The 27,992-nt window shown below is 39.4% G+C and overlaps 2 protein-coding genes and 1 long non-coding RNA gene across 3 annotated transcripts; 2 read left to right on the top strand and 1 right to left on the bottom strand.

Annotated features, from left to right (window-relative positions):
* The first annotated feature begins 371 nt into the window (after window positions 1-371).
* Window positions 372-22,361, top strand: LOC137189069 (uncharacterized). The gene is made up of 2 exons (XR_010929582.1): window positions 372-1,209; window positions 22,075-22,361. It is a non-coding gene; the product is annotated as an uncharacterized lncRNA (long non-coding RNA).
* Window positions 9,916-12,977, bottom strand: LOC137189063 (uncharacterized). Its single transcript, XM_067598708.1, has 2 exons — window positions 11,615-12,977; window positions 9,916-10,773 (listed from the first exon to the last, which is right to left on the bottom strand). Exons 1-2 carry the CDS (start codon window positions 11,647-11,649, stop codon window positions 9,981-9,983), a joined length of 828 nt encoding a protein of 275 aa, XP_067454809.1. The 5' UTR covers window positions 11,650-12,977; the 3' UTR covers window positions 9,916-9,980.
* Window positions 22,362-23,911: 1,550 nt separating the features above from the next.
* cysltr1 (cysteinyl leukotriene receptor 1) lies at window positions 23,912-26,939 on the top strand. The gene is made up of 2 exons (XM_067598707.1): window positions 23,912-24,121; window positions 25,028-26,939. Exon 2 carries the CDS (start codon window positions 25,046-25,048, stop codon window positions 26,081-26,083), a length of 1,038 nt encoding a protein of 345 aa, XP_067454808.1. The 5' UTR covers window positions 23,912-24,121; window positions 25,028-25,045; the 3' UTR covers window positions 26,084-26,939.
* Window positions 26,940-27,992: the final 1,053 nt, after the last annotated feature.

The raw sequence follows: 27,992 nt of genomic DNA, 5'->3' as shown, positions 1-27,992 counted from the left end.
GAACAACACATTATCATGTTTGTATGATAATTACATAAGAACATACAGTATTTTCTAATTATACCCAGTACTATTAAAAACACTAAGTTGACCATAATATTTTTGAAATACGAAATTTTCCTCACAAAACTAAGTTGAAATTGTCATGACAACCATTTTAGGTAAATTCTTCAAGTTCAGGTAGGGCTGAAGTCCCAAAGATGTGATTGACAAGTTTTCATGTCCTTTGAGTAAATGTTTTTTGTACAAATAAATAGCCTACAGAGTGTTAATGCTGGTCAGTCTTGAGTTTTAGATCTCATCTGCCAAAAAAATTCAGTTTAATCAAAGAAGAGATATTACTGCAAAAGACTACTGCATGTTCTGGGTCAGTTACTTAAAAAGTTACTTTGTGTAACTCCCACAAAAGTAAGTCGGACAATCTGTCTGTGATGTCAGCCGAAGCAGCCAATTGGACCCAAGCAAGAGACAGAAAACCCCAAGACAGACCAGTAAAAGCTGCTGAAATTTGATGATTGGATAAGCCGTAAGACAAGTGAGGTTTGATTGGGCTGCAGAAATATCCCCCAGTCCTTACACACATCCTCCCTCCTCTTTCTCTGTGTTTGGTAACGGTAACTAAGCTCTGCTGCACCGGCCAAGGCTTTGTGAGTCACACCAACCAGAACAAAGACCCTATTACTGCAACCCCCCACACCCCTCCTCCACCCTCTCCTCTCCCTCCCTCCATCTCCTCTCCTCTCCGACCTCTCTGTCCTGCTCTCCTTTAATGCGATGATGAGTGTATTTCCTTTGCTTTCCTCCCTTTGCCTCCGTCCATCCTCTCATTCATTGGCTACAGGAGGGTTTAGGGGCAGCCCCATCGTGCCATACATACCACTGCCCTGACAACAGGGCTGGACAAAGGCAGCAAGGCAGTACAACACGGGAGCTGTGGGCTTCACAGGCTTTATGGACTGATAGTAACATGACTGCAGTGGGGTGTCCTAAGCGTGAATGTGTGTATGTCTAGAGCTGACCTTAGCCCCTGTGAGCCAGCGCTCAGCTCTGACCTGAATACAGGCCGACTCATCCACAGCGCAGCGGAGCCCGGATCAATGCTCCTGGCTGTGACTGAGGCCACAGAGGGACTGTCTGCAGCTACAGCCTGAGATCAAGCAGGAGCTGTTTATCCCACAGCACTGATAGGTGCAGCATGAGCAGCCATGGGTAAGCGCTCGTTCTCCAGACTGAGAGGCGAGGCAGACAGGCTGACCAGACTGACCCCGGCCTGTGCAGACAGAGCCGGCTGTTTGTCTCTGTGATATAATGGGCTGATGTAGGCTACCTTGCCTCAGGGCACATAAAGTAAAAAGTCAGCTGTCACAGATTTGATCAGTCCATTTCCAAAGATGGTCTTTATAGAGGAAAATTGGCATGACTTGAAGGGATAGTTGAATTTAGCTCTATTCTAATCTGCTTTATTGGTGTGATACAGCAGATAAAGCATCTATGTTGCAAGGGCCGGAGCCATTAGAAATACTGATGTCATAAGTCAAAGTCCCCCCAACATCCCACCACGATACCTAGAAAAACATCTCAAAATGTTTTAATTATCTATTTGTTTGTTTATTGTTTCTTTTATTTTATTTATTGGATCATAGTAGGTCAATTTTATTTTCTGCAAGTTTTATTTAAAGGTGTATTATACAGTATTCAGTACAAAAGTAATCCCTCTCAACCATCACTTATGACCCACTAGAAGTGTGTGGTGGTGTATTTATCTGCCCTCTACCTGTATTTTCTTATTTTCTTATTATTTTGCTGTGTTCAGGACGTTTCTGGGTGTCAACCTTTGGGCAGTGGGTGTGTAGCCCCCAGTCAATAGCGCGCAGGGTGTGAGGTCTAAACTCGTAGCATAGTGACCAGGTTACATCGCTGTCTCCGTCTCTCTCCTCTGCTCCGCTCTGCTCTCTGTCTGTGTGTCATGGACGTATAAAGAGCTGCAGGTCTGTGTGTCTGCTTGACGGAGGGTGGGGCTGAGCTATACACACGCAGAGCAGAGAGGCCACAGTGGACAGGATGAAGCTCTGCATTCACACAAAATCCGGTAATGTGGCACCTTCCTGCAGGGTTGTGCAGAGGTGTGTGGAAGTGTGGGCGTGTTTATTTCTGCTTTAGAACAAAACTACAGTGAAACAATCAGAAAATAACATTTTATTTATCTGAATCACAGCTTTTCTCTCTTCATTCACCCTCTAGCTTGCTTGACCGCCACTCTCTCTCTCTCTTACTCACACAGTGAGCCGTGGGGACCAACTTTGAATGCTGTGTTTACAAACACCAACCAACAAATCCTGCATAGTATACCTTTAAACAGAACAGTTCTTTCAAGGAAACTCCTCTGGAAATCAACATTAGCTTAACTAAAAACTAAAATAACTTTGTCTTTGTTGTCCCTATAATTAGTACCGAATTAAATCATTATTTCCAGGTAACTTTCTGGAAAATTACTGGGAAATTACAGCCGTGTAAAATTAAGCGTTCCCATTTCATTTTCCTACATGCCGATCAAAATGCTGTTTCAAAGTCTTCTTCACTGTCAAGAATAAAATTCTGTTGGAGAGATACTAAATCATTTATTTATGTTTTACTCATTCATTTGTGTTAACCTAAAAGTCTGAAAAAATACAGAGGTCATGATCTCAGTGTCTCATATAAAGGCAAATCAAGTTAATGATAAATGACTTTCTGATAGTTAGATGAAATCTGAAAGCTTGTTTTATCATTTCTGTTATATTTGGTGTTATTAAAAAGATTGGACCAAGACTGAATTTTTTGACAATGAAATTATTGGATGTTAGACATAATGTTCTATAGACATTTATAGCTTCCTTGTATTCATTTTATATCTCTATATTTTGACATGTCACAGTGTAAATAATAAAGTGAACAATGGCTGAATTCCATTTAGCTGCTTCAGTTTCAGGGTCCTGGTATTGTGCATGTTGCTAATTCACACTGTTGGGTAAATGTTGGTGTATCTCACCACTGTATACTAACATGGCCAACATCACACAGTCCATAGGGGGGTGGTAAAACTGCATGTCACAGCAGGAGGACATACTGTACAGTATAATGATTGGCAAAGAGATATGTTGCAGTGTTTCATCCATGGGGAACCAGGACTGTAGCTACCTTCGTGGACTTTGAGGTCATTTTTGTATTATTTCTGGGAATTTGAGGGATTTAGCAGTCAAGGGGGAGTTTATATTCTACCATAAAAAGAAACTTAGACATGGGGGGTATTTTACAGGCTCATTCCAACATGTTCAGACATACTTTCATTTGACTACTTTTAGGCCATTTCTACCTAGGGCTGGGTATTGACATAATGTCAATATGATACCTTTGAAACCAACATCAGTGTTAAAAGTTTTGCCACAATAAGATATAGTCTAAAGTTTTCTGATTTTAATTAGGAAATGTATGATTAAAGAATAAGCAAACAAGCCTACAAATCTGACCAAGAATTCGATATCAACTCTAGATAATTGCCACTTTACATGTTTTACAGACACATTTTAGTCAGTACTGAGAATAAATGAATCATACTGTATTTCCCCCTCAGTATTTTATTCCTGGCTTTGAAACAGTATTTAAACATTCAACTTGAGAAATTGTACAGAAAATACAATTAAATTAGTTGACTAAGTAAATAAAAAAACAAAAATTCCAAATAATTAAAGGAATTGAGTGCACTGGAGCTGACTAGGACCATGTTATTTCTAAAAATCTATTTTTCATTAGTCTACATCTTTTTTGTGCTTGAGGAAGTTCCCTCACCATTCTGGATTTGAACTCATCATCACAATCTATTGTCCTCCCTCCATTGAAATGAAACATAAATTACCTTGACTTGTTGAAGAGGACAAGGAGGATCCATTGTTATTTTTAAGTCTGACCTCCCACATTGTTTGCTGATAAGTGACAGCTCCAGTGCCAAAGTACATTGTGCAGGGCCGCCACCACCGTTGCTAAACAGAGAGCATCATGGGAAGGAAGCTGCCACCAGTGTTTCTCCCTCACTCCTCTTCACCCCGTAGAAACACTTGAAGTTATAGCTACACACACACTGAAGCAGCCATACTAATCAGCCTGGTGCAGTAGCTGAGTCTCTTCAGCCTCTTCAGCTCTTTTCACTTGTTTAGAGCTTTTTACATATAAAAGCAGACTCTGTGCTTCCCTCTCCTGGACATATCCTGTACAGCAATAATCCTGAATTACTCACAATGGTGCCATGACTTTAAAGGAAAATGAAGCTGTGCCATTAAATGTGAAATAAATCTACAATAACTTTATATAAAGAGCATTTCTCCTCCTTGCTCACAGCATCAAAGTAGAACAGACATTTTTCAGCAGTGGCTGCAGTTTGTAATGTGGTTACATCACAGATTATGTCCAAACAGTTTACTCACAGGATGTACACCTTTGATCTTTCATATCCTCAGTGATAAATTTGTGTAATGCATGGATGATCATAGAGGCTGATATCAGAGCTAAAGCCACAGGATGGCTGGGTGCTGCCTGCAGGCATAAAGCCCTGTGTTTGTGGCACTTGTCTTATCAGCCTGACCCATGTTTGACTCATAAGCAGCAAATGCCTTTCCACTGTGTATGTACGTGTTGTCTGCACAGTAGAGTAGCTGGGTGGATGGCAAGCATTAAACAAATTAAGCTGGAGTCATTTCCATCAATTAGAAAAGAAAAACATTTTTTTTCAAGCTACTGGACCATCCTAGTTCATGTCAGGCACGGCTCTTGCTGTATTGCATCAGACATAGCAAAATGCTAGTTTCCATCTGTTGTCCCTGACAGTGTATACATGCACATATAACAATATAAAAATGATAATTTCACATGACACTACACCTACAGGACAGACCAGTGCATATACATTCAGAGAGGCATTATCAGACCTTAATGACAACATGACGGTCTGTCTTTCAACCATTTTTAACATTAGTTTTAAACTGATTAAAACTAATGCACTCTTGGTATTTGTAGTTATAGAATTCCACTGTTTTGTTGCTGCAATTGAAAAAGCGGTTCGGGCAACTTTTGTTGGGCAATGTTTTATGTAACAGTTTCCCCTTGTTAAAGATCTTGCTTATCTTATTTCACCATGAGCTGTTAGAATAAATTGTTTAAGGGTGGGGGAGCTAAACCATGTAGTATCTTAAAAATTAAATAAACATTTGTCATACACAAAAAGTTTTCAAAGCTCAATAAGTTGTATTTTTTTGATAATATCGCAAGAGTGGTATGAGTTCCTTTTTTTCTCCTGTGCTTTAAGAGCTTGTTCAAACAGTTTACAAAGTGGTTGTGTTGTTGTTGTACAAGCCTGTGACCAAGAGGTGGCACAATAAGATAAGTCATAGTTTAGAAGTCATAGTTTGTTAATTAGAGAGAGAGATGATATATAAACAGAACACATCTGTAGAAATGCATTAGGGGCTGTGAAAAGCAACATTAAATAATACTCTACTGAAGATACTGCCATGTGCTGTTTAACATTTGTCTACTAGAGAGTTGTATTTTATACTAACATCTTATCCTGGGCTGTCTGCCAGATCAAACAGCAGTGAGACTGCAGCATATTTACTGTCACGATTCCTGCCTCTGTCTTGTGTGTCCTTCCCTGTTGCCACTTTCCCAGTGTCTCTCTCCTTCTCTGTCCTTGTGTATGATTGTGTGAGTGGAGACAGGTGTACTAGAGTCAGAATGAGAGCCCCTCTGGCTCCGACCCATTCCATAATCAAGACCTCTGCTTATACTCAGCCCTGCCAGAGCCTCACGGCCAGACTGTAGCCTCTGCACCAGTCAGTCTATGCTTCAAGCCGTTTGTTGCCTGTATTCATCCTGAGTGTTTTTGGTGTGGCCTGTATCCTCTTCTGATGCTGTTTCCCCTGTTCCCTGCAGTCCCATCTGCTCTGCTTCCGTCCCTGTCTCCTGTTCCCTGCAGTCCCGTTTGCTCTGTCTCCGGTGCCTGGCTCCTGTCCCTCATCTCGTCAGCCCCGCGTCCCTGCCTTGAACCCATGCTCTGCCCAGCTTCCACAGATTCTGGGATGGGTTGCATCAACTGGTCTTTACTAACTCTGGTCCTATCTGCTAAGTCAGCCTTTGTTAAGACCAGTCTTAAGAATGAACTTTACATCAGTTGCACCAACCAAACTCAGGCCTCGGGTGATCCGATCACAAGTGGACAGCTCTAAATACAGGTGTAAACGCACCCAAGACGCATTGAGGACGGATTGAGATCCAATCACTCAGACCACATTCGGAGGTGGTCTGGGCCGCATGTGACCACATTCATTTAGCAATGTAAATGCAATCGTCCTGGACCATATTGAAGGACCACCTACTCAACCGAGGACCTCTATTTTCCGGCAGACTAGGCAGGGAATTGCATTGCTGCCTCTGGGTCCAAAGCAGTTCAACTTGTTTGATAAAAGGATAAACAAATTAATTTGTTTTTCATGTGAATTAAAATGTCATCCACCTCCACCTATTTTTCTTTTTCTTTCATCATAATTTGGTTTGGTCTAATTTTCTGAGTGCATGTGTCCTGAAGCTGAGGTGGTCCTGGTGTAAAGACCTGAGTGGTTGATGTTTCGTTCAGCCTCAGGACCAGTAGGCAGGAGGGGACTCCTTCCTTGGTTCAACTCCTGGCTGCGTAGGGCCTTGTATGAAAAGGAGAGTGGGTCACTTGTTTTAATATGATTCCAGAAATTTAGGGCTCGTTTTTGAATGTTTAATAGTAGAGGATATTGGCCTAATTCAGCTCTGCAGGCAGAGTTGGGAGCTTTTCTCTGCACATGGAGGATACTTTTGCAGAACTCTGTATGCAGGATTTCAATTGGATGTTTGTCCCATTTTGTCTAGTCTTGTTGAATTTGTGTTCCCCACACCTCGCTGCCATATAATGCAATGGGTTCAATGATTGATTTGATAATTTTGAGCCAAGTTCTAATCGGTAGTTCAGTGTTTATTGATCTCTTGATGACATAGAAAGCTCTTTTTGCTTTGTCTTTTAGTTCATTCACAGCCAAGCTAAAATTTCCTGTTTGAAATTTTTAGTCCTAAATATGTATAATGATTTGTTTGTTTGTTCAACAGGGTTGTTTCCAATTGTGAAGCTGGTGTCTCTCTGTAGTCTGGATCTTTTCTGAAAAAGTTCTCTCTCTCTCTCTCTCTCTCTCTCTCTCTCTCTCTCTCTCTCTCTCTCTCTCTCTCTCTCTCTCTCTCTCTCTCTCTCTCTCTCTCTCTCTCTCTCTCTCTCTCAATTCAATTCAATTCAATTCAATTCAAATAAGCTTTATTGGCATGACAGATCAGAAATCTACATTGCCAAAGCAATACAGAAAATTATAAACATTGACAGATGATTAATAATTATACAATAATATGTAAATATAAACAATAATATGGAATACAATATAATAAAAGGCATTTTTACAGATGTAATCACACAGAAACATTTACTACAGAGGTTATTTCTCTTAGATTATGACAAGACTTAATATATTTTGCAGCTATTACTGCACATTGACTTTTCTCCCCACATAGATAGGACAGTTTCTGAAGATCTTTATATCTTTATATCTGTCACTGTATAGTAGGAAGTGAGATTCTGTCTCAACTTCTCCTTTATGACAAAGTGAACACACCCTGGCCTTCCTGGGGAGCCTGTTCTGCCTGTGACGGCCTGTTTCTATGTCCAGGCTGTGACCACTCAGTCTGCACATTGTCAGCGTTTTTCTCAATTCTCTATCAGTCACGGTGGTCAGGTACTCTTCCACCATGTAATCTCTGTTTAGGGTCAAATACAATTCTAATTTACTTTGTGATTATATGGTTTCGTTCCAATATTCAATATACTTCTCTTTTTGTTTTGAGATGATTTGGTTGGGCCAGATTGTTTTTGGTGTGTGTGGGCAGAGCTTCAGCAGCAGCTGGCAGAGGGGACTCTGATCTTTGTTCAACTCTCTCTCAACTCAATTCTCTCTCTCTCTCTCTCTCTCAAACAAATTTGGTCTTTGTGAGCGAAAATGATGTCCGTGTTTATTTGCATTTAGAGCGGGGAAGTGAGATCCGATCACAAGTGGTCACTTAAGACGCATGTGGAGACGGATGTTAATACCAGGTGTAAACAGGACCTTGAGCATAGTCTTAACTAGGCCCAGTCTTAGCCATGCATGTCTATTTGAATGCTCACACAACTATGACTATTGCCTAGCAGCGTGCATTGCTAGGATACAATGTTAACAATCTCCTGCTGCCTTGCTGATTTGTAGCTAATCATTTCTAATTTGTGGCAACGTTATGGAAGATCAGAGAAAACGAAAAGGCAATTTCATTCTTTCATATTTAGAATTAACATGAGGTGATGATTTAAAAGGAAAAAGGTTTACACATTTGTTTAGTAATTCAGCATAAATTTGCAGACAGTTTTAGGTATGAAATGACTAATTCAGCATAAAGACAGCACAAAGGCCATTACTGAAGTTTAAATGGGTGTAACTGAAGAAATAGGCTAATTATAGTTTCTGTTCAAGGTGAAAAAAAATTGTTAGCAGCTGCAATGCGGGTGACAAGTGCATTTCCGGTGACAGCTCTTCAATAAGTTCAAATAGATCCCTCCTACAAGATCGAAATCTCTTGATCAGCTTCTCATCATTGTGTATTTCCAGTGGATTGCTTCTGTCCCAAATAACTCTCTGCTGTCTAAAAGCCTGCTCATTGTAAAGGCGATATATACGAGACACGCTATCGTCCTTACAATGTTGATCAGTGTTACAAGGAGTGTTGTTTGAAGTTGTTCATATAGAAATGGCCTACATTTTGACTTAATGCCTGCTCCTGACTAGGCATAAGGTTTATGCCCGATATTAGTGAGAAGAGGGCTTAAGTCTAGATTAACTATTAGGTCAGACTTAGAATGCCAAGTTATGACAGACTTGGCTTAAGACCAGGTGTAAGCCCTGTTGGTGCAACAGGCCCCTGGTTCCCAGCTTCCAGTCCAAGCTCTCAACCCCAGGTTTCCGAGCTACCAGCCCGAGCACCAGTTTCTCAGTTACCAGGGCTAGTTTCCCCTGGCATGCTTTAAAAAATACCTTGTCCTACCATGTCCCTGTCTCCTTGCCTCTGTGTGTTTGCACTTGGGTTCACCTGCTCCACCCCCACGTAACAATTTACAAGTTTACATGAAGCAGATCATAATGTCCCACTGTTTACTTTACAAATTCTCACTTCTCTTATGTAAACCAAGGAAACCTGTGGTTGCAAATCCCACGTAAAGACATGTCTAACAATATTTATCTGTCCACTGTAACACATTCATTATACCTCAAGTTTTTACTATGTTTTTATGACATGCTTGTAGCTCATAATTTTAAGTCACATGTTACGCTAAGAATGGCATCTTCATTAAAGTTGGCACTTTGTAACTTTTGAAACAAAACATAACACAACCTTTCTGTTACAAATGAAGAGTGTAGCTCATAAGCATAAAACACACACTTGCTCAGTTCAGTAAACTCAGGGGTTTAGTTGCTACGAACTCACTTGGCATGTTATGACCAGTAGTTTATAGTGACTAATTTTAACTAGCGTTAGCAAACTCTAGATAGATATTGCTGTGTGACTGACATTTACTGAATCCACTGACTGACTTTTTGACTTGCCTGTACCTGTGCCATCACAAAATGTTGCAGCATGTCACACATAATGGTTTTAATAGTTTTATCACAAAAGTAAACGTGCACAGAAGTAAACACAGAGGCCACTATTCTTTTAAATACATTTTTATTATGTTTTATGTAAATAATTTTTACAGTTTAATTATATTTTTTGTATTTTTTATTACATTTTATGTTAAAATACAAATTGGGAATGGACTGTTGTTTAGTTGAACACATGATCATTTACAATCAAAGCTTTCAGTGAAAGAAGCTCTTTCTCTTCTGTGGTTTGCTATAGAGGACAGCATAATGCAGCCATAAATTCAGCAGCCATAATGTCCTCCTCAGACAGAAGGAGAAAGCTGGCATGGAGGGAGGAGGCAACAGACCCAGCAGGGAACTTTGAGAGTCCTGAAGTGTTGAGCTGTTAGTATGAGGTCTGGGGTGCTGTAAGAGTTTTGAGTTTAGTGAGAGCCCAAGTTCTAGCAGCACAAGTATCCAGACCAGGCTGCAGCTGAGCTGAGCCCTGTGAGAAGTCCTGAATCTGCGGGTCTGCTGAGGCCAGCGTGAGACCAGCATGGCCTCCATTCCCAGCAACCCCAGCAGGAGCAAAGAGGCCAGGTGGTGACCATCAATCATCTGCTGACATAGCACACTCACCGCCTCCTTCCACTGGACTGATCCCCCCTCTGTCATGAGGCCCATCTCAACCTCACGGCCCGCCAGCAACCAACAGACCAGTGTCGCTCCAAGCCGAAGACCCCAATGCAGCAGCACAAGACTGTCAGTGAGAGCCAGCTGGCCCAGCAGCACAGTGGAGGGCTTGGTGGATATGTGGGGGGAGCGGAGCAGCAACAGGGCTCGCAGGCTGAACAAACAGCACACCAGCAGGGGGAGGACTGCTCCGTCGGGGAACAGCAGCGCCGTCATCAGCTTCATGAGTAAGAACCGCCGCAGCCATCCTCTAGAGGCTGAGAGCCCTCCCTCTGTGACTGACCCAGGCCAGAACCACAAGCCTATCTGCCAGACTGACTGTAAAACTTGGTATAATCTGTAGAGAGTTCAAAACGTGGAGGTGAGCTCTATGTGACACTCAAAGCACATGACAATTAACTGTTGGACAGTTTCTTCACTGCTCCACCCTTTGAAAACATACACACACACACACACACACACACACACACACACACACACACACACACACACACACACACACAAAAACTGGTGGTTTATCTCTTCCATGTGATCCTTTTTACACCTTTCTCCTTCTTTATGACTATTTCACAGTGCTATATAAGTAGGCAGAGGCCCGAACAAGCAAACAAGCCACCAGTAAAGTCTTCAGTTTAACAGGTGCCATTTAACATGAATGAGGTTGAACCTCCTCTGGCCTTATCTACTCCATGTTCCCTTGAAAAAACATCAGTGTGGCATGCATTTAATTTGAAAATAAAAGATAAAGGTGCTTAATAGACTTAAATCTTTAAAGAAAATAAGTATAATTCAGTTCATGGAAGGCAAACAGTCACAGAAAAGTGTTCCTACATGTCAAGATGACTCATCCAATATTTACACATAGCAGGCCTTTTCCTGATACTTTTATTGAACTATCTATCAATCTATCAATGTATCTATCAATCAATCTATCTATCTATCTATCTATCTATCTATCTATCTATCTATCTATCTATCTATCTATCTATCTATCTATCTATCTATCTATTTATCCATCTAACTATCTATCTATCTATCTATCTATCTATCTATCTATCTATCTATCTATCTATCTATCTATCCATCTAACTATCTATCTATCTATCTATCTATCTCTAAACTTGTATACTATTTCTGCCTTTAAACAGAGAATTGAATCATATTTACACAGGACTCACCTGTGTATTGGCAGGAAGATGAGATTGAAAGTCATTGTCCTGTGTCAACTAGATGTGAAATGATAGCTTTTTTTAAACCATGCCAGCTTCAAAGAGGCTGAAACAGGAATGCGGGTGTGGATCCTTCTCCCTTCTCTTTTTCCGTGTTAGTTGCTTAAACTCAACTGTCTACTCATGTCATCATGACTCGTCTGGAGAAGAGCCAGACTGCATCTGAGTCATGTTGGTGGATAATCTGTGCCTGAGGGGGTTCCACACATCACTGACTTTAAACTTATGTATGTTTATGTGTGTGTGTGTGTGTGTGTGTGTGTGTATGTGTGTGTGTTTGTGTGTGTGTGTGTGTGTGTGTGTGTGTGTGTGTTTGTGTGTGTTTGTGTGCGTGCGTGTGCGTATTTCCATGCAACACAGAGCTAAAAGAGGAACTCTGTGTGATCAGGGAGGAACTCTGTGTGAGAGTTGGTATCAGGGAGCGACTTCTCAAGATGTCTTGTTTATATAACCCAAAAAAATCTTAACTGCTAGTGGGGAACCTTTCAGATGGACTGATATTAAATATTTACTGTAGTGTGTCTGTACCTCCATATGAACCCAGAGGGAATGTGAGAAATGTTTCTGTGGCTTGGTGTCAGTCACTGAATAATGTATGTCCCCTGTTTGAGCGTAGGTGTGACACCTTCTGTTGGCAGAACTTTGGATGTGTTGTTGTTTTAGAGCAGGCAGGCTGAAACACACAACTGTATCCAGAGCAACTAGGGTGTGCCATGTTTAACTGGCCTTTGTCATCTCTGCCAAACAATGTGAGTCTCTCCTAAAATGACTAATCAATCGACTCACTCTGGCGTTACGATTTGCATTGCTTAATTCATTAGCCGCTACACTTCTCTGATGGTTGACTGGGAACAGGTGGTTTTAGTTTTAGTTTTAATTTGGTGCACATGACATGCACGTGATGCTGTTTAACTGGACAAATGTTTGAGTAAGTGTGTATCACAGAGCATGTGTGTGTTTGTGTGTGTGCTCTTGTATGGACAAGAGCACACACACAAACACTGTCCAAATCTAAAATGAGAAAAGTAAATTATGTTTAAGGTCAGAATAAAAACAGGAAATTATCATGGGAGGAGTTGAAGGACACAAAATGCCCAATTTAGGCATGAGGCAGGAGACTAGCATCACAGTGCTGGTCTAGTAATGTATAGTGATGAATAGTCATGCATGAATGAAAGAGGCCATAATCATGCAGGAAACCTTAAGTTTTTTTTTCATACAGATCACTTCCAAATCACCCTAACAAATGAACATTATGCTGCCTTCAGGTTCCTTTTTCAAATATAAAAAAATATTTAATAAAAAAAGTAGAGGTTGAATTTGACATCAAAAATTTAGATTTTCTAAGCTCCTTAGGTTACAGGTGTTTATTATTTGTGATATTTATTTGCTCTACATGCATCCATATTGTTTTTTTAAAGGATAGGTTCACAATTTTTCAAGTCTGTCTTCCAGCAAAACAACAGTCAGGTGCCCATATAAACAGCGAAAGAGGTTTTCCTCACTGTAATCATTCCTCCTGTTCATACTGGCTGTTAAAAGATCCTCTTCAAATGTGCTTTTAATGTAAGTGATGGGGGTCAAAATATACAGTGTGACCACACAGTCATGCACAAATGCATTTAAAGGTTTATCTGAGGCTTATATGAGACTTTAGCAGTCTGAGTTAGTCATATCAAGTGGATACCTGCCACATTTACAGTCTGTTTAGCAGCAAATTCCTTCTTTGTGTTTGCACATACAGTGTTTCCCTATTGAACTGCGGTGGAAGAATGGTAACAAAAAGAGGGACTTTGGCACTAAAAAGACTGTAACATTGAAAGATATCTGCTTGATTTGACTCATTTGGATGGCTGAAGCTCCATATTAGCTTCAGATAAACATTTTTGCACAAAAGACAAAAAGGACTCCCGTTACTCACATTGTAAGTGCATTATGAAGGGATCTTCTAATGGTCAGTGTGAACAGGAGTCGTGTTTATGGCAAGAAAAACCTATTTCAGCGTTCATTTGGGCACCTGGCTATTGTTTTAAGAGAGACTTAAAAATTGTGACCCCGTCCTTTAAGTGGACTAAAGTTGCAAACTGTATTTTCTCCCCACTCACAGAAAAATATAGAAGGATGTGTTTATGGTCCTGATAATACAAATTTAGTGGTAAAACAAAACAATAATTATGTCTCATAATTCAAACATATAATGTAATGTTGCATCATGCAAGACAAAATACACAAGCATTTTATTTTCGTATAAAATCTCCACAGATGCTCCAAATGCGCTTACAGCTCTCTGTAGCTGTACAAAAACACCTAACATTATTAAAGGTGGTATTTTCAGATGATGATGACGTGATTTGTGTCCATTCATTTCATGAAATACTCCCATGATGCCTTAAATTAATCATGTGTGGACACTTACAACTCACAGCCATCACAACTAAATTGCACAGATAACTTCATACGACCGGTTAAAGATTCACAACCTCTTGACTCACAACCAGATTACTATCAGTGATGACAGCTTTACTCCCACTGAAAAATAACTTGCATCACTTAATATGGACTCACAGAGTGCACTGTAAATTATCAGATCAGCAATAATGAGAAGCTTCCTGAAAGGGGATATAACTTGTTTTTCCTCTTTCCACAAATTGATCAAATCTGTTTGTGCGTGTATGTTTGCATGCACTCAATACACTAGTTTTATTCATGCTGGAAATATGTCAGATGTTATCTAAACAAGGCCTGGACCTGTCTGTTGGTGAATGGAAATGTGAAACATGAGAGAAAATACAGACCTCATATACAACCACAGAGTACAGAATCATTTGAATATAATGTATCTTTCTGTGAGTGACTTTACAGCTCTAATTTTTTATTATGATTGCAAAATTAACAAGTAAAGTGCTGTTCTATTATATAAAACTTTGTATACTCTGTAGATGCGGTTCATGGTTTTTGAACAGTCAGATATACCACAGTTGTAACTGACCTGAAGCATCCAGGAAGACAAAATCTCTACATCTACTACCAACGCGCCTTGTTCTCTTGCGTGTACAATGTCAGCAGCTAGAAAACCACAAAGTTTTTATACATGTTTTGTAAGCTGTTTGTTTCTCTCCTGTGGTTCTGGTAGGGTCCTTTTTACTCTGACACACTCCAGCAAACTGCTGATGAACAGTGAATCTCAAAGATAAGGTGACCTACATAAAGATCATAGTCTGCAGGGTATTACCAGTTTTGTCAGAACAGAGAAAGAAAACATTTGAAATTAATTGAACATTTGAAATTAATTTGAATTACAATGAGCTTAGTGTAATCAGACCACCCAGGTATTAAAGTATTAATGGTGTTTAACAAGCCATGTTTTTTATAATTTACCTCCACAAATCTGATTAATCATGATGGATGTAAAATAAATGGACTAACCTTAACTGTATTTTGAAATTAGTTAACTCAAAGCAGTGCCAGGGAGCTTAACAACTTCCCAGCAATGCAAAAAGATACCACTGATTAAATAAAAATAAAAATAAAATGCCACAATTAATGTGTGTTAGCTCATGGCCAAAGAAAACAGCTGCAGTTCACTTCCATGAAAGGACTCAAGCTGCTGCTGAAAAGACAGCGGGGTTGCTGGGTCCGGCTCAAATATGCATCCAGTAAATACAAGTGAACAAGTGGTCATACATCAATAACAGTGTAGGCGGTTTGATAAAAATAATCCTAACAACTACTTTTGCAGAGTTTTCAACTACATCTTCAGTCTCCATCTTACAAGGAGAATGGAGGACAAGATACAGCAGAACAATGCAAAGGAGGTGTGGAATGGGATGAAGAAAATGACCCACACCACAGTGTGGGCCCAGTGGAGGGCCTAGACCTTGCAAATGAGCTACACACTTGAGCACATACCTCTGTGTGCTCATCCACCATATCTGCCCCCATTCGCACCTCTGCCGGTGGTTTCAATACCTTCATCAAAACCATCATCTCTTCCACCCCCAGTATGCCTCAGATCTCAGAGAAAAGTTCCCCGCTGCCACCTCCCATCACCTACTCCCAACACATTTTTAACAAAGGATTGCACTTCTACCACGCAGACCTGAAAGTGATGAGAAGTGACAGTTTATCTGTTGCGCACTTAGTCACACCACACAGACTGTCTGTCTGGCAGAAGTTACAGCAAATTGCGACATTACGTAATGACATCATCACCTAATGACATCACGTCATTTAACAACTTTTAGCAACAAATTGACCTGCCTGTAGCAACTTCCCCTGAAAATTGAACACTGGTAAAGAAGATATCTCAGGATTTGGCTACACAGGCAATACTTGTTAGCAGGATACATTCATTTGGTTTTGGTCTTTTCATGGGATTTGTTGACAGTAAGAAAAATAAGAATATGACCAAAATGATCCTTTAAGGAGGAGGCTGTGAGGGATAAAAAGTGCGTGACCATGGCCGTCTTCTATTAGTAATTAGCATCAGTTTCTTCTAACCATTACCACAAAAATACCTCATTGTAATCATATCTTAACCATAGAGTTGACATATCAGATATGAATGCTTTCTGGAAGTACTGACTGAAAATGTTGTAAGATAACACTTTATTTAGTCAGTCCAGTGCGGTGGAAACTGCCTTCCCATGATCAAACGGACGTGCCAGTGAGCGTGCAAAGATAACATTATGTCAATAAGAGACAGTTCCCAGGCAGCTAGAAAGAAGCTAATCAGTGGTATAACATTTTGGTTTTCTGTGTGAGATGATTAAAGGCCACTAGGCCCATTTTATTTTGTGAAAAGGTGGAAGATGCTGAGATAGTATTATTTTTAAGATAAACCAAAGCGTCAAGGTCACCGATGAATTCAGCAATAATGACCACATGGTTTTGAATATGATTAAAAAAATGACGTGGAGTCTGGAAAACAAGCTCCACAATATGAGGGGTTATGAGAAGTATATAATATCATGTTTTATGATTTTGCATTAGGTTCTTTATTCCGGGATAAAGGCTTCGGTTTACTTTGTATTGCTCTTTATGCACAGTAAACCTATTCACATTGAACTCTACCAGCTTCAAGTGTATTTTTTGAGTCTTTCTCTTGTAAGTTTTGAGTTTATTGCTAAGTTGTGGGTGACCTGAAGATTTATTGGCCCATTTGAAGATTTTTCATGACACCATGAAACAAAAAGTCAAGTAAAATTAATTCAAGCAAATGGAATTCAATCTATTATATATCATTATAAACATGTATATACTACACTGTCCTCCCAACTTCAATAAGAACGTGGGTCCAAACCTCCGACCAGCACATAAATATCCACATACATACATACTGTACATACAGTATACACATGATATTTACATACACACATACTGTACATACACATACACATATATACTGTATATACATACATATATACACACATATACATACATATACATAGGATGGAGAAGTGTGTGGGGTGGGATGGAGATGGTGGTAGTTAGCCTTCACAGCTGTATTATCCTGTTATCACAGTTATACAGTCTGAATGAGCTGTCCATTTGCCACAGTTCACAATTGGGTGGGTGAGAGGGTTTGTCACGGATGGCACTGATCTTGTCTCTCATCCTCCTCTCTGCCATTTCCTCCAAAGTGTCCAATTCCGGCCCAACCATAGATTTGGCTGCACACCACTGCAAAGAACAGTGTGCTCAACTCCACAGACTGGTAAAACATCCTCAGTAGCTTGTTGCACACATTAAATGAGCACAGTTTCTGAGGAAGAACAGTCTGCTCTGTCCTTTCTTAAAGAGGGCATCTGTGTTGTTTGAACCAGTCCAGTTCACTGTTAAATTTGCATTCCAAGATATGAATGAGTCAAGCAGGTAGTTCAGGGCCAGAAAAATGAAGCCAATGCGGAAGTGCCTTAAACCTGAATTCTTTCTAATGGCCATCATGGGGCGACTCCACTGGCTCCAAAAAGAAGTCCGATTGTATGGACATCTATGAGAAATTGACCCTACTTCTCACTTGATTTATTACCTCAGTAAACTGTTTCCTGATGAGTTAATGATCTCAATCGCCAGTTTCAAGTCTTCTTCAATACAGCATGATGTTCATTTTGTAAATTATGGTCCCATTTAGAGTAAAATAGATGATAAAGCAGTGTATGCTTTAGGGCGTGGTTACGTTGTGATTGACAAGTTGACAAGTTGACATCTTTACTTGACTTTGCTGACAGAATCAACGATCAACTCAGTTACACACACAGTTACATTTTATTCATTGACACTGTAAAACACAATGTGTTATTTGATGTGCTAGACTTTTTTGGCTTTGTTCAATACTTCAAAAGGGCGATACAAACTCTGTATAGTGAGTGCAATAGTTCAGTTAAACTTCATGTCTAAACAGCATCTCTCAAGGTATAAAACGGAGATTCTGCAGCTCCATTTTTGTGTCTTTTAGTCATGCAAATAATGGCCTACATATATATAATGACTCTTTTCAAGGCATCCAAACTTCAGGAAAAGAAATCAAATGTTGTCAGCTAGCTGATGATACTGCTCTCATTAAATTGTCTTAATGCTTTCTCTAATATATGTGCACTATCTCTAAACATTAAAAAAAATGCACCCTTTTTCCACTTAAACTTGACAGTATTCAGACAACAGAATACAGAAGGTATTCCAGTCAAAGAAGAAGAAATATATTTAGTAATTAATATTTGTAAAAATCATGCAGACAGAATACAGTCAAATTTCCATTCCCTAATTCCAAAAAATGAAAAATTATTTATTTATTTATATTTATTTTATTAGAAAGGGATCATATACAGTTTTAAACATAAATGTTGCCATTTCATGCACTGTACCAGAGTTAGCTTATGGCTATGGCTGGTTTTCATCTAAAAGTACTGAAGGAGCTGCAGCTCTTCATATCATCAGGTAGGACATTACACTGACTTGTGGCTTTTACAGAAATGCTGACTGCCCGAATGCGGGCCCGAATGGTCTGGTACAATCTCATAAAGAGGATATTCTGGAGGATTTTATAGAGTCCAAATAACGAAAATGCACAAAGTCACATAATGGAGGAGGGGCCAAACCACTTAAAATTTTATAAACAAGGCACAAATTAGAATATAATCTAAAATTCTCAAAGCTCAATAAATTGTATTTCTTTAGTATCCTACAGTGATGGAACTGCATTGGCATTTTGTCCAGAGTTTTTAGAGTTTGTAACAACTCAAGAGGTTTTTATGGCTGTTTCTCCAGCCTGCGCTCGACATGTAATACAATAAGACATATGGGAAAGGATTATAGCATGCATAAATATCTTGGCTGCGTCCAGAGAGAGACAATTTCTGATGTGTCTAAAGTTTGCCAGATTATTCTTTATGGTTTTTACCATTTTTTTAACATGATTCTTAAAAGTAAAATTTGGATCCAGTACCACACCATCTGTGTCCCATCTGAAACATTCATACCCTGGTACCATAAATACACTAGCAGGAGTTGATTCTTTCCATTCATCTAACAATTAAACAAAGAATGAGTTAAATTGAGCTGGATTAAACATTTTATCAAAAATAATGATAAGTTATGGTACTTAATTCCAAATCTTATCTTTAAAAAAATGGTTGGTATAGAGTTCCTTCTTAAAGGTTATTTTGATGTAAATAAACTCTTCAGTCATCTAATTTCACAGGAAGGCTCTTTTACGTTGGCTTCTCATCTATGTTATTTTGATGTAAATAAACTCTTCAGTCATCTAATTTCACAGGAAGGCTCTTTTACGTTGGCTTCTCATCTATGTTATTTTGATGTAAATAAACTCTTCAGTCATCTAATTTCACAGGAAGGCTCTTTTATGTTGGCTTCTCATCTATGTTTATAGATGAGAAGCCAACAAATCCCCAAAGCCCCACAAATATTTGATATGGAACAAAAATATCAAATATAAAAAAAAGGTCAATCTTATAAAACAAATGGGTCAAAACAAATATTTTGTTGATATCACAATTGATTAATTAGAAAGGTCACTTACTTACATACACTGAATTCTTAAAAAACATTTGGTATCCCAATACCTGTATGAGATTATAGCAAAGTACTTGATGCAATACCAGAATGTTTTTAAGACTGTTGCCAGGCAACCGTGTATCTAATGAACAGTCAGTGTTTAAGACGTTTAAGATGTTTTGTTAAATGGCATCAATATAAAGGATAATACATGTAATAACAGATGTTTAGACGCATGATACATTGCCCTGCAACTTCTTATAGCAAACACTATTGTAATAATCACTTTGAGGACATTAATTGGGAAATGATTTGGACTTGCTGTAACAAATATTTGGTCACTTAAATTCTTCTGGATTTATGTTGAACATGTATGTGATGTGTTATGTGGAACTAAGATTAATTTGCAGAAAAGAGAAGTTCTTCTTTATTATGAAAAAAAAGGATATGGTCAGAGGTCATGTTTTTATTTTAAATCTCCTTAAATGGAAAGTCTTATATCCATAAATGCAAATGGTCTGAAAGGAAACAGCAAAAAGCTGTCAACTAATTGTATTCCTCATATTTTTGTACAATTTTTATGATGACTGAATAAAGGAAAATAAAAAACAAATAATTTTCAGGGGAAGTTGCTACAAGCTTGCTACAAGTTGCTAAATGACATTGTGGTGTCTGGGTGATGACATCATTGACATAACTCAAATTGACTGGCCATCTCTGCAAAAAATATGATGTGAAATGTGTTAGTTTAGATGTGTTTGTTTAATGTATAGTGTTGTTTGTTTATTATCACTTATTTTTATTTGTAAAAGTCATATAAAGACAACACATTTTTTTGCTCTAGTTTATGTTATTAATGAAAGCTTCTTAGCAATAACTTATCTCTTACTTAATCGTCAACTTACCGCATCCAGTAGGCTGCCTGGTTGATGCACAGATAGGGGAGAAACACTCGCCTTGGCCGAGTGTTGCAATCTATTGCCACTTCCTGCCAGGCAAGCCATTGTAAACGCATAAACTGTCAGCTGTCATCACTTTCATGCACTTTTGACTGTGTGACAGAGAAAATAATTTTTGTGTCACCTAAAGGGACAGTGCATGCATTTTAGTGTTTGAGTCAGTTTAGTGTTTTCAAAAGTTGCTAAAAGGTTCCAAATAAATTTTAAAAGTAGCCAAATTTGTCACTAGGTGCTTTTTGAAAAAAAAAAAGGTTTCCAGGGTAGGGCTAGGGTCTCATTTTTAGGAGATTTTGCAGCAGCATAACATGATCACGCTACTTCTGTCTTTGCTACTGCAAGAGAAATGACATTTTGACAAATGACCAGTGCTGTCAAGTTTGCATTGGAAAAACAATGTTCCCTTCTTTCATATTTTTCCATTTTCATTTTGGAAAGGTCCAGAGCTATACATTTACTACAGTCAGTACAGTACAGTACACTTGTTGAGTCGTGTGTCTCCTCCAGTTCAACAACCCCTGTCTTTGATGAGTTTCACAAGATAAAAGACAAATGCTGTGTCCCATTTCCATACTGTATTGTACATACAGGTTGTACACAGGATGTACAGTATACTAATCTTTATAGTATGGTAGTTTTTACTGTTAGTATACCAAAGTCAAGACACTATTTTATCCTAAATTTAAACTTAAAAATGCTTTTCCAAAAACTGAATAGTTATTTACTGTTTTTCTTAAGTGTTCTTGGAGCTGTTTCATCACCATCCACTTCATCTTATCTAGCTGTGAGCAGCTCCTCTGAAACACACTAAGCTCAAAACTGGTTAGAAGTTAGAATCAGTGTGTAGTACAACACTTCAGATTCACCATCCACTCAACCCCCTTCTGTCAACTTACATCTGTACATCTATAGTTACTGACTCTGTACCTGCCAACCATGCATTGTGGCCTCCCACAATAATGGTTGCTATTCATGTAGGAGTGTCAGTGCTAGGATTCTGGTATTATGCATGCTGGCTCATTGACACACCTAAAGACGTCAATATTTTATGAGGTATAACTGCTTTTCCTGTTATGACAAGTCAAAATATTCACAGTGAAAAAAATAATGGTTTTGCTTAGAAATCCCATACCATTTGAGACATAAAGCATTTTTTCACAAATTTTTTTCACTTTAAATGGAGCTTAGCGAAATCTCAGTCAGGAAGATCTTTTGCATGCTCAGTCAGGTCTGTAGTTTTATTCCTCAAACCATCCTATCACTCACGTATGCTCACTCATAACTTCATTGCTGTCATTCACCTGGATGTCAATTAAGACGTCAGCCGTTCACATCAGCTGGTCACATCTAACCAATAACATGGTGACACAGCTTCGTTATCAGCCTGTCATCTTGTGGCTGTCTTTTTAGATATGTTGTTTTTCTCCCTCTCTGCCTTAGTGCTTACAGGCTGCCATTATGTGCGCCCCACCACCTCCCCATCACCACCCAGTCTCGGCAGATTCATCAGTTCATCACTTCATCAACCCCATCAGCCTTATCAGTCTCAACAGAAGACATCAGCCACCACCACCAGTGTCTGGACTCCATAGGGGCATTTATCTTGCTGCTGCTCAGAACTAATGTCCCTCGATTCAAAATCTCCTTGTAGAGTCTAAGCGCCGATGACTTTCGACAACTCTTAATCATCAATGTCATCTGCATAATAAACAATTCTTTTTGCTTTATTCACTTGTCTCTCCTGATTGAACTGACATCCTCCAAGAATATACAAAAACTTCTGTGAATATCATTCATCTTGACTAAAAAAAACATCTTTGCCAAACAGTAGCAAATTACTTGGATTTGCTGAACAAATACAATGCATTCAGCGTATTAAGTGCTCCAACTTCCTTATTGAATTAAGATCACTGCAGTTCATGATCCACAAAACAACCGCAACAGCTTATGGAGCTTCTCTTGAATAGCATTTGTTGTCTAACACCTGTTGATGCAGACAGGTAGTATTATTACCCAGTGGTCATGTACTCTGTTCACCTATATTTTAACTTGCTGCCCCTTATCCGTCATTTCTTGGAAGTGCTGATTAACTTGTTAATGTATTTTTAATGTACTATTAAGTGCCCTGATTGTGGAGAATATCTCTTCCCAGCAATAAGTCCTCAATCACTCTGCAATCCATAAACAATCAATCATATAGAGTAAAGTTGTATAGAGTAAATGTACTACAAATGTAAGAAAAAGCACTGTGGCTTCAGCCCTTAGCTGGCTACTTAAAGGAACTTGAGCAAGGGAGAAATTACAAATGTGTTTTCAACAGCTCTCAAAAGGGTCAAAACACTTACTGTAGCTCTCTGCTGCAGCACTTATTCTTTGTAGTGCACTTAATGCACTATCAAGCTAATAGAGTAATGACTCTGATCATGCGGAGATGCTGGTGTTGATACAGACAGGCCCCCGAGGGCAAGTGGGTTTGAGTGTGTTCTTTGCAGATGCCTAACCACTAAATGAGTTACAGATGAATTATCCTGCCCTTGCATAACACAGATGAGTTTGCCCATTTCCACTGTAGTTTCCGTACTCCATTTACTGAAACACGCTCATTAGCAACATACAAAGGAAATGCTATGGCATACACAAAAGTCTTTCATCATCACTGATAAGCGATCACTTCGCTCCCTTTATCACCTCACACTATCTGGTCTCAGGTTACTGAACTTGTTCTCAACTTGCTTCATACTGGAGAGGCTGCACCAAACTCAACAGATAACTTAACAAGGTTGCATCTTATGGTATCTTATGTGACACACTGAATAAAATGAATCAGCGATGCTGTCTGTTTAAGTGTTCTTCCATATAAACATATCAGATGGTACAAGATTGTTGACAGGTACTTCTCAGATTCCAGTGTACACAAATTGTTAGAGTGGAACAGGTTAGACAAGCAAATACAAGCAACTCAGACAGATATTTGAGATGGCACATAAGGAATTTGTTTTGAAACTCAGTTCGTCACATGGGGAAAAATCCAGCTGGAAATTCTGTATGTTCTGGACAAAGAGTAAGAAGAGGTGAATTCAGGTGAATGGCGTTCATGATGTCAGGAGCAAACAAAAAACAATGTCAGAGATGCTACTCTCCTCCTTTACCTTCAGTTCTCTTTCATTTACAGTAACTATGTGGCTGCATGTCTGATGATGTCATCAGACTTGATACTGTTGTGCTGCATACTAAAACCACTGATCGGTCCTACATTGAAAAATTTCCAAACAACTGAAGGTCTAAAAAGGCAAACACCTACTGTAGTGTCCTCCCACAACTGCTGAGACATCTGGCAGATGAGCCAGAGAGGCGGAGGAAACGCACTCTGAGGAAGTGCTGCTGCTGCCGCTGCTGCTGCTGCTGCTGCTGCTGCTGTTTTGTACAGCTACTGAGACTGAAGATTCACAGACTGACTGCACTGCTCTCACCAGACAGGAATTCAAGGGTAAGGAGAACTTGTCTGTGCTCATCCAGATTTATATCATTGAAAGTTGAAATGTTTTCACTTTTGTTGAAGCGGCAGTAACTGGCAGCAAATTAAAATAACAGCATGTAACTAAGATACACAATGTTATCATGCAGTGTTTGAGCAATGTCAACATTTCAGTTTGTACAGCGGATTTAATACATTCCTCTCATTTAAAAGACATACAGTAGAGACGCAACGCAACTAGATATCAGGATGAATGAATGAATGCATCTGCAAAGTGATGACTTTCATTAATGTTAAAGTTTACAGCATTAACATGCATATATTATTAATGGCAGCAAAAAAGGTTTCTATAAAGTGCCTTTTATTTTAAAACTGAGGCTGCCAGTCAGACTCATCATTGTGCAAATTATTTATTTTATTTATCAGCCAATGTATACGTTTATAGATGATGACACTTTTAGGCTTCAATACAGTAGAGTTAACCAGATTATAATCCATCCGTCTGATTGCAATTTTGTCTGCAATTATAAACACGATTCCTGTCTTCTTAATCAACTTTAGGTATCTGCATTCCAGCTTCTTTCAGTGTAAATCCACCATGAACAATATTATCGCATCTCCCAAAAATGAACTTGCACAGCAGAAACAGAAATGGTCCGTTTACCTTTTTTCTTACCCAGAAAAAAAGCAGAACCATTGTCATGTGACAGGATAAACGCCTAGAAATACATATCTAATTTCTAAATTTCCCTCAGAGTCTGAACTGCAGCAGAAAACAGACTATCTCTGAAACAATCTGCCATATCTATCACCACGCTCTGCAGTGTTCTGTTTTTTCTTGCGTCTATGTTTTTTGGGGTTAACACTACAGATGTCTCTTTCATTTTGACACTTCATGTAATTACTTTGTCTCTGCAGCCACAAGTGTGCAAACAAATGGAGCAAGTCAATCTGACTGACGGCATAGAGAACGACTCTATTGAATGTCCATCCATCGATGACTTCCGTAATCAAGTGTACTCCACATCCTACTCCCTCATCACCGTGTTAGGCCTGGCTGGGAATGGCTTTGCCCTGGTTGTGCTGATCAGAACGTACCGCCAGAGCTCTCCCTTTCATATCTACATGTTGAACCTGGCTGTGTCCGATCTGCTGTGTGTCAGCACGCTGCCTCTGCGAGTTCTCTACTATGTCAACAAGGGCCAGTGGAACCAGGGGGATTTCCTCTGTCGTATAAGCTCCTACGCCCTCTATGTAAACCTATACTGCAGTATTTACTTCATGGCTGTCATGTCCATCACACGTTTCTTGGCCATTGTTTTCCCTGTGCAGAACCTGCAGCTGGTGACAGAGAGCCGTGCACGCCTGGTGTGTGTGGGTGTCTGGGTTTTCATTTGCCTGTCATCATCACCCTTCCTGATGTCTGGCCAGAAATTAGACCCCATCACAAACAAAACTAAGTGTTTCGAGCCTCCACAGGGTAAAGGTATAGAGAAACTAGTCGTGCTGAACTATTTGTCTCTGGTGGTGGGTTTTGTTGTGCCCTTCCTGGTCATCCTGCTCTGCTACGCAGGCATCATTCACACTCTTCTGTCCCGCACCCATGCTGCCAGACGCCAGCGGGGCGCGGGCACCAAAGCCATCCGCATGATTGTCATCGTCCTGCTGACCTTCTTGATCAGCTTCTTGCCGTACCACGTGCAACGAAGCATCCATCTGAGCTTCTTGTCTCAGAAGGACACCTCCTGCGCAGAGCGGATTGCCATGCAGAAGTCTGTTGTGGTGACACTCTGCCTGGCCGCTGCTAATTCATGCTTTGACCCGCTGCTTTATTTTTTCTCTGGAGAAGGTTTCCGCAGCCGTCTGTCCTCCCTGCGCCAGACAATGAGGTCCAGCACCCTGCACCGCACAGATAGGCTGAAGCCCATCACAGGTGCCGAGCTTAGGGAGAACCACCAGTTGAATACCAGTTAATTTATTCCAGGCAGGAGGCTCATCGAACAAATATAGATTATGGTTAAAGAGCTCAGGATGTCTCGTGCTCATAAACATGAATGAAAATTGAATCAGGTGAAAATCAGGGAGAAAAAGGTTTTAACAAATGAGGGCTAGTTTGTTCATGATATAACAGTTTAAGTCTCAGGAGGATGTTTTGAATTAAAAGTGATATTATAATAATTATTGCTCAGTATTTCAGTGAAGTTGTTCTGAATTATCTTGTGAGATTAATCGGTACTTTGTGTAAATTGTAGCTCAAACTGTTCAATTACAAACATACATATACAGTGTATAAATGTGAGAGCAGGTAATATTGTAATGTGTCTTTATCTGGATTGTCTTTGAGATGCTTATATTATACAACCTGAATATGAATGTATATCAGGAAGGGCTCAACTCGGCATTAAGCTGACTACTGTATACCTTTACTTGTCTTGGATATTAATGTTGTAATGACCATATAAGAAAATAGCTATATATATGTAATGTATACAATTTTGTCATTATGCTATGGTAACTTTTATTTTGTTGTCATTATCTAATGACTATTTTTCTCTATGTATTTTGTACTGTTTTTTTTGCAAATAATAATAAGCTTATTTAAGCTTTTACCACCTTAAAGATAAACTTTGTCTGCACTCTGATTTTCTGCACTGTAATACGTTTAGTTTCAAACACTGGCTCTAAACTAGGAGGAATTTTTTGGCTTATTGAGCTCTGTAATACAATCATGAAATGTACTTTTAAACACCTGAAAATATGCTGCTGCATTCCTACTGCATTTCATGTCATGTATGATAACTTAATCAATAAATCATCAAGTGTGTGTCAATCATGGTCGGATTAAATTGTTAGGGGCACCAGAGCAAAAATGTACCCTGTAGTCCAGCCAAATGCCTGGTTGCTAATCCAGCCTTGGTTTTGGTTCATTGTAATCCACTCCAATCCACTGCATGAAGAGCTGCAAAGTCTGTCCACTGGGTGTCGCACCAGCACAGATATTGTTACTCCTCCTGTCAGTGATTCAGTACTGATCATTTTCCACTTTTGCGTCTCTATTATTATTTCTCAAAGACGAGAAAGCAAAGAGTTGCTGTTTTTGTGTCTAGTGCAGGATTAAAAGAGGGAATGTGGAGCATTTTTACAAAATGCTTTTGCACTAAATGTAAAAATCACAAACCATTTCTGTCTGTATGGTTATCTGGAGCTATAAAACATGTTGTATTCCTAGAAAAAGGTAAAAACATCCTTCTATAAGATCACAGTATCCAGACATACATTTAGCTTCCAGGTTAATTAGAAACACAAAACAACCAGAGACCAGACTGCTGAGGCCGACCCTGCTGATTAGAACATAGAGGGCCACTGTATTACCACTTCATAAACAGATAATATCAAGCACATGATCTGCTCCCTCCTCCGTTTACACAAAAAGATGTTTGTTTCAGTCAGCAAAGCAGGCCTATCTTAGAGATGGGACTCTGTGGTTGCACTGTTAGTGTACCTCACGGTGGAGAATACTCCATCTGCTCGCAATACAGGAAGTAAGGAAAGTCCCGGCTGAATTCCTACTCATTTGTTCCTAAAGAGGTTATGGATAACAGTGCACCCTGTTGCACTGCAGGGAAGCACTGATATGGTTTTATTTCTTTCATCTGTGCTCCAGGTTCACTGATCTTTAAGTGATTTGGCCTCAGTATTGATTGGTTCTTGGGAAAGGTTGTGGTTAAAATTTGTTTGCCTTTAGGGGGAACAGTCTCAGTTTTGCATCATGTATTAATGAACTACACTTCATTGTATTCCCTATTGAAAAAAAATTGGAGGCCTTATCTCATAATTGTGAATTCTGTATCTCATAATTACAAGATCTCAAAATTATGACTCA

The sequence above is a fragment of the Thunnus thynnus genome, chromosome 9, assembly GCF_963924715.1.
Source record: "Thunnus thynnus chromosome 9, fThuThy2.1, whole genome shotgun sequence".
In the NCBI taxonomy this organism is placed as follows: domain Eukaryota; kingdom Metazoa; phylum Chordata; class Actinopteri; order Scombriformes; family Scombridae; genus Thunnus; species Thunnus thynnus.
The sequence above is the reverse complement of the archived record's forward strand: the minus strand, read 5'-3'. Positions and strand labels throughout refer to the sequence as shown.

Bases quoted from the DNA above. Each gene is read 5' to 3' on its own strand.
- LOC137189063 (XM_067598708.1), bottom strand. From the start codon at position 11,649: ATGACTTTCAATCTCATCTTCCTGCCAATACACAG. The intron at 10,774-11,614 runs GTGAGTCCTGTG...AACTCTCTACAG, and splicing joins ATCTTCCTGCCAATACACAG to ATTATACCAAGTTTTACAGT.
- cysltr1 (XM_067598707.1), top strand. From the start codon at position 25,046: ATGGAGCAAGTCAATCTGACTGACGGCATAGAGAACGACTCTATTGAA.